Genomic DNA, 14,290 nt, shown 5'->3' on the forward strand with positions numbered 1-14,290 from the left:
TGCTGCCAGTGGGAGCCCATGAATCAATATAAATAAATATCATTACATTTACTTAGTTGACATTATTTATTTAGCTCTTCTAAATAGAGTTAACATAATTAGTTGTCAACTAATAAAACTAGTAAAGCTGATAAAACATACCTCAGGTCAACAATGAACCAAGAGAGGCTGTCAGCACTGGCACTAATTTCATATGAAGGACATAGTGACAGCATTTGCTGTAGCTAAGGCTCGTAAGCACCAATTTTAAGGTGACAATCCGTTACTGTAAATATGAAGATTGTACTGTATCTTCAAGATTGTATTGTACAGTATTTTCTGCCATAAAGATGAAGATTGATATTTTGTTAAAGAATAAGCACTTTGTTTTAAAATTAAAGAATTTATGTTCTATTATATGTTTTAACTACTTTTTGTATGTTGTATAAATATATATCTAGGTAACAAAGATATATTAACAAAATAATCTTTTAGAAGGGTCTCATCTATTAATTTTGCCCCCACTTCATCTTGGTTCGCCTCTGTCCCTACCCATGTAAACTCACTGGCCCCTGCCTCATTTTCTGTTACCATTCACACCACTGCCAAGAGAGAGAGAGCCCAAATGTTCTCTTCAAAACCAGTTTAGCTTTTACTGCTTGGGCCACATGAGCTCCACGCTCAGCCAAAAACTGTTAGCTAAACCTTGTGATGTGCATGTCCGCTAGAACGGCAAACTGGGATAGAAATAGAGCTCATTGTTCAGCAGATCCTGCTGGGAAGTTCAAATTATCATGGAGCGTGCTTGTTGCAGCATTCAAATATTACTTACCACATTCGTAGAATAGCATGCCTGTTCTGTAGATGTGCTCAAAACGGCGTCACCCCTCCAGTCTCACCTCATTTGACTCCCTCTGGGGGACTACGGGGGTTGGAACAGGTGCATCACTAAATAATCCAGAAAAACTATGTTTGTATTAGATACAAACTCATCCAAAAAAATGTTCCTTGAAGAACTGAATTGCTTAGCCAAAATGTTCCAGAACTCCAGATGTGCTCATTCCCTGACATGAGCCATCCCACCACAGGACAAGCTGGAAATTACTGGCATAGCCATTTCTTTGAAAAATTCCATTCTAAGTCTGTTGTCTGTCTATCTATCTATCTATGTACTGTAAATCAACTATTAAAAAAATTAAATCAAGCCATCTAGTAATTAAAATAGTCAAGTTCAATACTGGAAAGCCAATCGGCATGCAGCAGTTGCAAAACATGCTATGCTTTTTGGTGGCTATGGCACAAAACCTCTGCTTTGCTTCAGTTCACACATTTTAACAACAACAATTTTTATCAGCACAAACTATGCATACAAATTATCATGTGTTCTCGATCTGATCTGGGGCCATATTATAGAGAATCTAACACTCTTGTGTGTTTCATATCATATCTGTTTAGTAACCGTAGTGATTTCAGTTAGGATCTCCTTTAGGACAAAAGAGTCCCTCCTCCTTTGGAAGGAGTTGCTCTTATGCCCCATAGGAATATGTTTTTTAAAATAATGGTTATATAACGACCTAAACAAATGAGTTAGCGTTTAGAGTAAGATGTTCACATAACAGATAAATGCAATGAAGCCTTAAAATGCCTTTTAAATACGCGAATCAATACAAACAAACTTCTGTTCCATGTACCAGACCTCATTCCTCCTCATTCTATAGACATTTTATGTTTAGACATTTGGCATTATAGAACATAACTGTTGTGAAATGGCATATTTAATGTATTTTTTCTTCTTTCTTTCTTTTTTAATACAATTTTGAATGAAAAGTTTGATATGGATGTTTGGACCACATGAGTAGCACTCTATACTACGATGACCATAGCACACACATTGCATTACAGAATTAACAGAAATAATAATTACAATGGGTAAGCTTCTCCAGAAAATAATAATAATATTCTAATTGACCAAAAAAAATTTAAATTCTCTGTTGTTCCAAAACTGTTCTTTTGAGGAAACAAAAGTGAACTAATGTATTTTGTTTTATGGTTTGTCATGATATTGCTGCCATCTCCTGGAAAACTGCCTACAGGGAACACTGAACAGCTTGTGATGTAAAACAGAAACACTGCAACAGCACAAAGAAACTGGATTTGACAGAATGACTATTACTACTACTACTACTAATAAGAATTAAACAAGAATGTGATTATATCAGATTTGATGTTATGAATAAAAAAAAACTTCCATTTGTAATTAACACAGTACCTTATATGTAAAAAAAAAACAATCTTTGTTATTTAGTGCTAAGGACTTTTAATTTGAAATAAAACGTGTCGTGTAACGGTTTTCCCGGATGTAGGTGCGTCGGTCAGCTATTTAATACACAAATTGTCACTACATGCCGAAAATATTGGATTGAGTGCCGCTGCTGTATTATAAAATCTTTATTTGTTTAGTCGTCGTTATAGATGAATACAACTGTTTGAATATTGGTTGAGATGCGCGCGGTTGCTGTAAGATGTGATTTGTTTGCAGAATACTTAGTTAACGGTACAGTCGGTCGTGCTCAACGGACACAACAAGCGCTTAACGTTTGGTCAGTTTCAAGCCTCGTATTTCTTTGGTGCTCTATTGCAAGTTAATTACTACATCTAGAGGAGATTGGTTTACCCACGGGATGAGAGATTTAGGTTACTGAGACGCCTTCTCCGCTCTCAGGCTACAGATACAGTAAATGAGTAAAGATAGAGCTAGCCGTCACTCAGAGCGGTTGTGTTGGTGCTGTGGATGAGGCTCAAAGATGTGTCAGGTTAGTGGTAGTTTTCGTGTGAAGAAAAAGCAGTGCAGGTAATGTTGGCTGAGTCAGATGTGGCGGAGCAGGCCAGAGTCTTGACATCAGTAACTGAGCAGGTGAGTTTTATGGTTTACCATCAGTTACTGGTTATAGTGGATCAGTGACCAATAACGATATCTGCATATAAATAAAGGTATTTGGGGTTTAATGTTTTCTACAATAACTTTTTTTGGTTTTCTCTAAAAGTGGCAAGTAGGTTAGCCATAAAATTTTAAGCAATCATTAATATATATGTTTTTTTTAAAGTCTAATTACAAGTGACTGTCTGCTAAAATTTCTAATAATAACAATATTTAAACCATTAATATATATGCTTTTTAAATGAGCAATAAATCTAATTGTTATAAAAACAAAGCCTTTTCAATCAATTCTGAGTGAAATAATAAAAAATACAATACTTCAGAACTCTGTTTTAAACATTGTTTTGACATTATTTTAAAATGTGTAGAAAGTTCTGCCGTCGTTTATTCACTGTCATCTCATTCCAAAGCTGCATGGATTTCTTTCTTCTTTCCTTCTTCTTTATTTTGAAGGCTGTTTTGTAACCAAACCAAACCAAAAAAAAAAAAAAAAACCTACAAAATTTCTCAAAATATCTTTTCTGTATGACAGAATAAACAAAGTCATACAGGTTTGGACAACTTGAGGGTAATTAAACGATAACAGAATTACCATTTTTTGGGTAATTATTTCTTTAAAGCAGTAAGGTTGATGATACTCGGGGCAACTTTTTTTGAGCAATGTTGCCTTGGGCACTTTCCCATAGTTGCTCCATGTATTATCAGCCTGCAGAGCCAAATCAAACGTGTAATACAACTCTCTATGAACACCTTGGCAATAGAATTCCCATTGGCTAGTAAATTCTTTTAGTTTACTCGCCAGACTAATATTAAATATTTCATATACTATTTATATAGACAAAGCGACGGCGATATGTGCGCCTTTACACTACAGTTTACGGTACGTTAAATACAGGTGCGTTGCACATACATTCAGATGAATTGAAAAATAACAGAGATCGCTTGGCGGAGAATGAAACTGAAGTGCTCAGTCAGAGTTTGGCGAGTGAAAATATATGTGCTAAACTTATACTTAGCCTCTAACTCACACATTGGCCAGTAAAATCTAAGAATTGATTAGCCATTGGCTAATATTAGACATAATTTAGTCGCCCAGAGTGAAGATTTAGTCGCATATGTGAGGGATTTACTAGCAATTTAGAGGGTTGTAATTAGGACTGCACGATTAATCGAAATTAAATTGCAAAGGCGATAAATCGCGATTTGGCAGAAGCGGCGATTGTCATGCGTATCTTTCAGTGAAGCATGGTTCTGTGATCAGCAGTAAATCTCCGTCCGAAGGCCAGAGGGCGCTCTCGCGTTGCAACTCCAAATACCCCTTGCAGAAGAAACCCAGGAAATGCCTATAGCTGTTGCTGAATAAACAGAAGATTTAACTGATTTCATTGATTCAATGTGACTAATAAAGACACGACTATGACAATATATGGTTTATCTGAGTTCCTCTTATTATAATTTTTATTATAATAAAGTATATAATAATGCAATGCTAATCTACATAGCCTTTATCACTGCTTAGAATACTATGAAATAGTATTAATCACGCGATAATCGCGTGATTAAGTCACCTGCGATTATGAATGCGATTTTGTGTAGCTTGTCAGTGAACTACGGCTCTGTGTAGTAAATGCTGCTCCATCTGAAAGCACGTGCTGTGGAGATTTACTACTAATCACAGAAACGGATTTCCTGACAAGATACGCATGACAATCACATTCGATTAATCGTGCAGCCCTAGTTGTAATTTGTTCAAAGTAAACATTCTACACTGTTTTAATGGCAGGAGTGACAGAAGGAGGCTCCCCTCTCATGGATGTCTGCAGTAAGAACTCCAATCGCACAGCCCCAGTGAGTGAGGGGGTAACCAGGAGAGCCGATGTGCCCCTGTGCTCTCGGACCAATGGTTGGAGCTGGCCCCCGCACCCTTTCCAGCTCCTGGCCTGGCTGCTTTATCTCTACTTTGCTGTCACTGGTTTCGGTGTATTTGTGCCTCTGCTCCCCACACACTGGATCCCAGCCGGATATATTGTATCCTTGTTTTACAGTTTGTCACATGGCCTACACAGAAGCTATTCCTGCACACATCTGCATCATATTAATATACATATGTTACCCTGTAGCAGCCATTCAAAGTTGGATCTTTGTGCAGCTCTTTGTGAACTATATACAGCTAGTCTTTTGAGAGACTCACTTTTTGATTAAACATCAGTCTTTAACTCAGAGCTCAGTGTACAGGCATTACATTTATTAGTCACCTCTTCATGCACCTGATGGCCGTCTCCATCGACCCTGCGGATTATAATGTCAGAGCTAAGAGTTATAAGGGACCCATGCCGGTGTTTGACCGCACCAAACATGCACACGTCATCGAGAACTGTCACTGCTACCTCTGTGAAGTAGATGTGTAAGTACAGACGTGCTGCTCTCTGTTTCCCTATTGTTGTGTGGGTATGCATGTGTACAGATGCTTTATTCAGATTTCTGTAACTGTAGTCAAACGACTGTTATGCACACCCTCTGCATTTTATCCAATCTTATTGTTTTTATTAATATGACTACAATAGCAGTATAATAAGAACAAGTGACTGAAGCTTACAATCATTGACATCTAAGTCCTGAATTGGAAATGACGAAACTACTGCAGCACTTTCTAATGCTGACTGACTGTCATATATAGTTAATTTGACAACTTTCTTGAAGTTTCAGGTGCAAATTGACAATAACTGACATAGGCAAGAATCACTTACGCTTAGCACTTTCACAGGATATGCTACCCTTTCTGCCTATCGCTGTACTTACCAATGCATTGTGTCCAAGCATGCAACTTTTTCAAGCAGGTCTTGTACCGCGCAACATGTACATAACCAATTACCTGTAACACTGTTCTTTCCAGAGGGCCTAAATCAAAACACTGTAGTGCATGTAATAAGTGTGTGGCAAGCTTTGACCACCACTGTCGATGGCTGAACAATTGTGTGGGCAGCAGAAACTACTGGTGAGTTGTTTTCACTTTCTCTTCTCTGTCTGTCATTATGTGGGTCCGTTTTTCACGTCCTGTCGTTTCCATTGACAGCAGCTGGTAGATAGATATTTTAACTGTGAGTCTTTTTCAAGGCGGATCCTATGTCCAACTATTCAGAGAGAGATGTAATATTCAGATATAGCATTTTATTGTATAGTCTGTCACCATATCCAGAATGCTGATGTGAACCATTTCATGATTTTATGGCATATTTAATGTTTTCTCAAATAGAAGTCATAAAGCAATCATGAGATCAAGTGCTGTTGCTTAGCATCACATACAAACACTCATTTCATTTGTGAGTTTCATTTTCACTGGCAGACCTTTGGGATGCTGACCAAGGAATCAAGTCATGTGTGTTTTTACCTTAATGTCTTTTCATTAAATGAACATGATCAGGCAGTGTGACTAAAGTCTCTATGACATAACTAATGCAGCTTTTTTTACAAGTGTATAACGTGTTTTGGGGTCCGATGTTTTTTTTTTTTTTTTGTGGAAGAAATTAATACTTTTGTTCAGCAAGGATGTATTAATTTGATCAAAAGTGACAGTAAAGACATTTACATTGTGAATCAAGTCATGTGTGTTTTTACCTTAATGTCTTTTCATTAAATGAACATGATCAGGCAGTGTGACTAAAGTCTCTATGACATAACTAATGCAGCTTTTTTTACAAGTGGCATAACGTGTTTTGGGGTCCGATGTTTTTTTTTTTTTTTTTGTGGAAGAAATTAATACTTTTGTTCAGCAAGGATGTATTAATTTGATCAAAAGTGACAGTAAAGACATTTACATTGTTAAAAAGAAATATTTCTGAAGTAATTGCTGTTCTTTTGAACTTTCTCTTCATCACCGAATCCTAAAAAATTTATAATAATAATAAATGTTACTTGAGCACCAAATCAGCATATTAGAATATTTCAGTATTATCATGTTATATCATGGTTGCTGAAAATTCAGTTTTGCCACCACGGGAATGTATTAAAAAAGAAAACGATCTTAAATTGTAATAGTATTTCACAATGCTACTGTTTTTAACTGTATTTCTGACTTCAACCAGTAGTGTATACAAAAAACATTTAGTAAAAAAAAAAAAATCTCTTTGAAAGCCAAACACAGTGTATTTGTTCATTTCTCTTTCTCTATTTGTCACAGGCTGTTTCTCAATAGTGTGATTTCTGCTCTCCTGGGGATTATTTTGGTAGTAGTTATTGCTAGTTATGTTTTTATAGAGTTTTTTTTGGACCCATCAAAACTTCGATCTGACAAGCACTTTCAACAGGGTAAGAGGTGTTTTGTGGGCATGTTTGAATGCACTGAAAGTTGGTCACACTACACACAACAAACTACACATTTTCACAGATTTCTGTCCACATGTCAAACTCTAATTTTCTGGGGGGTTTTGTGTGTCTGCAGTAAGGAATGAATCTGTGGTGTGGTTTGTGTTTCTGCCGGTGGCTCCGGTCACCACATCTGGTCCAGCCATTCCCGCTCTAGCAGGAGTCACCATTGCTCTGGGCCTGCTGTCTGCACTCTTGCTGGGACACTTACTCTGCTTCCACATATACCTCAGTGAGTACACTCTTCTGCCTACAAGATTTTTACAAATGTTTTTGCCAGAAGTGCTGTATTTATTTGTACTGTAAAAACAATAATTTTGTGAAACATTATTACAATTTAAAATAACTTTTCTATTTTAATACATTTTAGAATGTAATTAATTCCTGTGATGGCAAATAGTTTTAAACCGCAGTTACTCCACTCTTTAGTGTCACATGTTAATTCAGAAATTCAGAAACATTTTCTGAAAATTACGATGGTGAAAACAGCTGTGCTGCTTAATTATTTTGTGGAAACTGATACATTTGTTTTTTTCAGGACTGATGGATCGAAACATTAATTTGAAACAGTAACAATGTAAAAGTATTTCCTGTCACTTCTGATCAATTCAATTGCTGAATAAAAGAATTAATTTCTTTAAAAACAAATCTTACTGAATCCTGCTTTTGAACGGTAGTGTTTGAGAGAGCATTCCCAGCAATGCACACCTCTGCCTTCAATATTAACCTAGGATTAAACTCAAATGCTTCCCCTGGCCTGATTAATAATGCACTCAAAGGAATTTAATAAGGAGCTGAATGCATTAAAAGTCAGTGCAGCACACTTTGAATTAAAACATGCATATATTTGCATATATCATTACACGTATATCTTTGAAGCGGGGTTTACTGCAACTAACTATTTACTGCCTGCGCCTTTTGAACTGCAGGTGCAGGTGTAATCCTCTGATGCCTGGAATAATCAGGTCGATATCTACACAATGCCAACAGTTGGGTTTGAGCTCAGGCTTTGGTGTAGTCTTAATTCTTCTGCATGAGAGAGACCGCAGCTTGATTACCATGAAACAGTCACTCACCGCCACATGCTGTCCACCGTCAGCTCAGGCAGATCTGTGTAGCTTAGTTCTAGCCTCGGTAACCATGACAACAAAACACCACAGGCAAGATCAGTTCATTTTCTGAAGCCACAACGACAAAGACAGTCTTTCTATGATCGGTCTCTGGTTCTGGGGTTATTTGATGTTTTGTTGCTGTTATTAATTAAACATTTTCCACTGTGGGTTTGTCAGGTTGGAGTAGAGCTTATGACTTGCAGCTGAATCAAATAAACAATGGAAGAAATGTAAGCCTAAAATAAGATAGATATTTAAATTCTGTATACTACATGGAGCCATGTAATGCACGAGTGATATCTCACTGTGTGCCACAAGGGGGCAAAAGAGGCAAAAGAACTTGGTTTCACTTTCCAACCTATTTTTGAGATGAAACCAGAAATAAACATCCACAGCCATACTTTTTTGCCTGATGATATGAATAATATGTACGATAAACAATTTGTAGATATGGTTCCTGTTCTGAATGGCATTGTAAATGGTGTGATATGAATAGGTGATACAGCAGAAGACATTTTGTATCAGATTCTCGGTCTCATTCTCCGTCTCATTCTATCCTTTAGTGTGGAACAGGCTTAGCACATATGAGTATATTGTGCGACAGCGGCATCGGCAAGAGGCCAAAGATTCCAGAAAGCCCCCTCCAGAGAATGACTCTGGGGTTCCCAAGATGAATCTATTCAAGGTACAACACAGACAAAAACAAACAAACATATTTTTAGCACTGCTCAAGGTGGTTATTTGCATTTTGATGTTCAACATCTATACTGTACAGTTTTGTGTAAAATATATATATAAACTTACAAATGTATACATTTCCGTGTCTGTTTAGCCGATTAATGTCAACATTTTGTTGATAGGCCATTGAAAACAATGCAGGCTCTCAACAGATCTGTATTTCCGCTTATTATTTTATGTAGTTACATATATTAATATTTGGAGCATACATCAAATGCATGCATGTTTAAACTAATTCTGTACTAAAGAATTTTGTGGGAATGTCAGTATGTTTCATTGTTTTATTTTTCTTTAATGTAATTATCTAGATATGCTCCTGTTAAAAATTTGGGGGTCAGTAAATTTTTTTTAAAGAAGATAATACCATTATTCAGCATTAAATTGATCTGAAGTGAAAGTAAAGAGATTTACATTGTTACAAAAAAAAAATATATATATATATATATATATATATATTTTCTAATTCTATTCATCAGGAATCCTGAAAAAATGTATCATGGTTTCACAAAAATAATAAGCAGCACAACAGTTTTCAACATCGATAATAATAAGACATGTTTCTTGAGCACCAAATCAGCAGATTAGAATGATTTCTGAAGGATCTTGTGACACTGAAGACTGGCAGCAGGAGCAATGGCTTCTGGAAATTCAGCTTTGCCATCACAGGAATAAATTACATTTTAAAATACTGTAAAGGGTTAGTTCACCCAAAAATGAAAATTCTGTCATTAATTACTCACCCTCATGTCGTTTCAAACCCGTAAGACCTTCGTTCATCTTCGGAACACAAATGAAGATATTTCTGATGGAATCTGAGAGCTGTCTGACCCTCCCATAGACAGCAATGCTACTGAAATGTTCCCAAGTCCAGAAATGTAGCAAGGAGATCTGTAAAATAATCCATGTGACATCAGTGGTTCATCCGCAATTATACAAAGCTACGAGAATACTTTTTGTGTGCAAAAGAAAGAAAAAAATATCGACTTTATTCAACAATTCGTCTCCTCCGCATCATCCTGGTGCCATTTTGGAGAATATCCACTGGACGTAAACAACGTATGCTGTTATGTGTCAGCTGCGCCACGCAGATACGCGGTTTCCGTTTAAATCAAATCACAACAGCATAGGAAACAGATCCGGCGTGACGCAGCTGACACAGAACAGCATACGTTGGTGATACTCTCCAAAATGGCGCTACAGGGTGACGCGGAGATGAATTGTTGAATAAAGTCATATTATTATTTTTTTTTTTTGCACAAAAAGTATTCTCGTATCTTCGTATAATTGCAGTTGAACCCCTGATGTCACATGGATTATTTTACCGAACTCCTAGCTAAGTTTCTGGACTTGGAAACATTTCAGTTGTATTGCTGTCTATTTAGCTCTCAGATTCCATCAAAAATATCTTAATTTGTGTTCCGAAGATGAACAAAGGTCTTACGGGTTTGGAACGACATGTGGGTGAGTAATTAATGACAGAATTTTCTTTTTTGGGTGAACTAACCCTTTAAAATAGATAACTTATTTTATATTTTACAATATTTCATAGTTTTTATATATTTTTTAAATGTATTTTTAATCAAATAAATGTAGCCTTAGTGGAGATCAGAATCAGAATCCGAATCAGAATGAGTTTTTATTGCCAGGTATGTTTACACATACGAGGAATTTGTTTTCATGACAGAAGCTCCACAGTGTAACAGAATGACAGTGACAGAACAAAAACACAGATAATAAAAAATAGAAAAATAGAACAAGTAAATAAGGAATAAAAATATACAAATCGACAATTGTATGTACAGGTATATAACAATAGACAGTTGTATGTACAGGTATATTATGTGCAAATTGAATGTAGACTGAGTGTGTGTGTTAGATAAATAAGTGTATGAGTGAATAAATAGTGTCTGTTCCACAGTTATTGTCAAGTGTTCATGAGATGGATGGCCTGAGGGAAGAAACTGTTCCCGTGTCTGGTCGTTCTGGTGCTCAGAGCTCTGTAGCGTCGACCAGATGGCAACAGTTCAAAGAGGGAGTGAGCTGGATGTGAGGGGTCCAGAGTGATTCTGCCAGCCCTTTTGCTCACTCTGGACGAGTACAGTTCTTGGAGAGAAGGAAGGGTTGTATCATAAGGTCAGAGATAAGGTCATTCCTTCAATAACATGAAAATCTTACTAGCCCTTAACTTTTAAACAGTAGTGTATGTATGTATATATGGCCATGACACCACTCTTCATGTCTATTTTATAATGGTTTAGGTTTTTGAGCCTTTAAAGTAATACATATCTGTTCACAAATCAGATTCTCCATGAAAGCTTATGTACTAGGGCTGTGACGGTGGCATATTTTTACTACCGTGGTGGTAATGGACCAACGGTGTTGATATATACAGTGGGTACGGAAAGCATTCAGACCCCCTTAAATTTTTCACTCTTTGTTATATTGCAGCCATTTGCTAAAATCATTTAAGTTAATTTTTTTTACTTAAACGATTTTAGCAAATGGCTGCAATATAACAAAGAGTGAAAAATTTAAGGGGGTCTGAATACTTTCCGTACCCACTGTATACTGTATATTAGTGGTGTCGAAATTAGCGCGTTAACGCAGGCGATTATTTTTTCAGTTTAACGCGTTAGGGTTGGCCACCCCACTCACAACTGCTGCTTCTGTCACTTTTTCTCTTAACAAGAAGTGCTTTTATTCAGTCGCAGAACGATTGAGAATGGGAGACGTTTCAGACGCGCGCTCCTCTTCACTTCAGCGCCAGGCGCGAGTCAAGCAAGCGCGGAAACGGTACTGTACTCGAAGCGCGTGCTCTTCAATTGCACGCACAAAGGCGCCGGCGCGCTCTAGCCTGTATCCTTTCATATCAAAGTGCGAAATAAACTACGTGCATGCAATGCCATGGTCAGTTAAGTCATGAAGTTACCAAAGAGGCGATTAAAGCTGCCTTAAAACTGTGCATGCATGTAATATATTTTATATTAGTCACATTTAAGAACATGTCTCTGAAATGGTTTTCAAAATGGTCCTGGAGCAGCCCAGCACTGTCTCACTCATCTAACACACCCGATTTAACTCGTCAGCTCGTGTTTATTTTAGCACTTCAGTCAGTGAATACGCAGCCTGCAAAACACAAAAATAAATATCAAAGCAATAATACAGTTAAACAAGAAAGTAGCCTAAATAAGAAAGTTAAATACACCCTGTCTACAGGACGCGAGGTGCGCGGCGCGACAAAATACTATAAAACTCATTATAATCAGTGATGCTACACTGGATGCGACACGACATGACAAATGTCGTATTTATGCCTTGTCCTATTTATGAGGTACTGATATAGAGTTCAAATGTCCTGTGTAGACACTAGACAGACTCAACCTGTTGCGACGCGGCGGTGTCGTGTCCGGTGTAGACATGGTTCACTGTTCCGCAACTGTTATTACACTTGTATACAAAACTTCGTATTATGCTTGTTATAGAGTGTGTGACGTCACGTGCACTACCGCCGGTGGCAGTAGACAGCCGCGGTTGCCACGGCGACCGTCACAGCCCTATTATGTACTGAAGTTGAATACTGAAAACAGAGCAAGTGTTGCTCACATACGTAATCATCAGGGCGGCTAGCTCATGGCAACGCAGTTGTTGTAACAACCAGGTTGTTAAAACAAGCTAGTGTGGGGACAAAATCATCTGTGCAGTTGCTTCTCAGAGCAATTAACACATTGCCAGGAAAACCTCTCTTCCAACAGGCTACTGTCAAATCCTCCCAGGGGCGGTACATTGAGCTCACACTGAACTATAGGAAATGAGCTCACACAATGAGTTCACTTCCTGCCACAGAGCACATGGTGTGTGTTCTGAGGACAGTGTGAATCTGCCTTGATGGACCTTTAACTCTGTGCTTTAAATATAAGGCCATAAGCAGACATTCTGCTCTTTGACAGAACTGTTTCTAACATTTATAATAATAAGAAATGTTACTTGCACACCAAATCTGCATGTTAGAATGATTTTTGAAGTGTCATGTGACACTAAAGAGCCTGGATTTATTGCTGATGAAAATTTTACTTTGCCATCACAGAAATACATTTTAAATTGTAAAAATATTTTATAGCATAAATAAATGCAGGCTTGATGAACATAAGAGACTTCTTACAAAAACATTCAAAATCTTACCAACCCCATACTTTTGACTGGTAGTGTACATATTACAAAGTATGTAACATACAATACACTTTTACAATTCTAAATGCATGGCATTTTTGCAAGAATCTCTTACCTACAGTAAGCAGGCTGGGATTTTAGTGAGTGCTTTGCAGAAGGATTATGTAAATTGACCCCAGTAGTACATCTCATGAGAGCGCTTAAGAGGTGTGCATGTGACTTCACTGTTCGTTAAGAACTGTTTGCTTTGGCTCACTATGCAGATTGTTGTGTTGGGCAGGGCTGGCATTTCACTAACTTCATGTTACCACATACACAAGCACACATGTGCCATCAGTACCTCACACCCATAAGACACACAAATTTGTACACACTTCTACACTTCTGTTCTCAAAATGGAGAAAAAAACATCCATCCATCCATATACACACTTGTGCAAATATACCTATTGTGGATTTATTGGATGATGGTTGAGTTGCAAAAATAAGTTAGTCCTAGCATAGCTAACAAACTGAAGCTTCACAGTTTATTTATTGAATAAAACTGCTGGTGGCATTTAGGGCTGCCACTAACGACTATTTTTATTTCGATTAATCTATCTACTAATTTATTGATTGATCTAAACGATTAATTTCCCACAAAAAATCTACATTTTTACTTACAAATATTTTATTAAACTATATTTTATTAAACCAAATGAAATCCAAATTTCTATGAAATCCTTTTTTTAATGCAAAAGTAAAGTGCAACATAGAGTGCAAGAAGCAAGTGTCCATCTCATAGTCCAAATCACTGAAATCAAAGTTCAGTATTATATTGTAAGAATGACAACATATCCAAGTGTTCTAGTCTACTACTAATAAAATTATAATCAAAAAACCCTTTTTAAAAGAGTATTTACCAGAAATGTTATTTACCAGAATTTATTTAGGAAAAAAATGTAAATGTGCAGTATTTCTGAAAAATAAATATATATATATATATAATTTTTTTT

The 14,290-nt window shown here is 36.9% G+C and overlaps 1 protein-coding gene across 3 annotated transcripts in view; it reads left to right on the forward strand.

Moving 5' to 3' along the window:
- Positions 1–2,339: 2,339 nt before the first annotated feature.
- LOC107563465 (probable palmitoyltransferase ZDHHC1) overlaps positions 2,340–14,290 on the forward strand; it is a 21,614-nt gene continuing 9,663 nt past the window's right edge. For all 3 annotated transcript variants that reach the window (XM_016248355.1, XM_016248353.1, XM_016248354.1), the window contains exons 1-7: positions 2,340–2,893; positions 4,701–4,945; positions 5,146–5,321; positions 5,811–5,912; positions 7,095–7,222; positions 7,356–7,511; positions 8,955–9,076. In XM_016248355.1, coding sequence (XP_016103841.1) covers positions 4,727–4,945; positions 5,146–5,321; positions 5,811–5,912; positions 7,095–7,222; positions 7,356–7,511; positions 8,955–9,076 — 903 coding nt within the window. In that variant the 5' untranslated portion in view covers positions 2,340–2,893; positions 4,701–4,726. The remainder of the gene's footprint in view (positions 2,894–4,700; positions 4,946–5,145; positions 5,322–5,810; positions 5,913–7,094; positions 7,223–7,355; positions 7,512–8,954; positions 9,077–14,290) is intronic.

This window comes from Sinocyclocheilus grahami, unplaced genomic scaffold, assembly GCF_001515645.1.
Source record: "Sinocyclocheilus grahami isolate Dianchi unplaced genomic scaffold, SAMN03320097.WGS_v1.1 scaffold876.1, whole genome shotgun sequence".
NCBI classification, from domain to species: domain Eukaryota; kingdom Metazoa; phylum Chordata; class Actinopteri; order Cypriniformes; family Cyprinidae; genus Sinocyclocheilus; species Sinocyclocheilus grahami.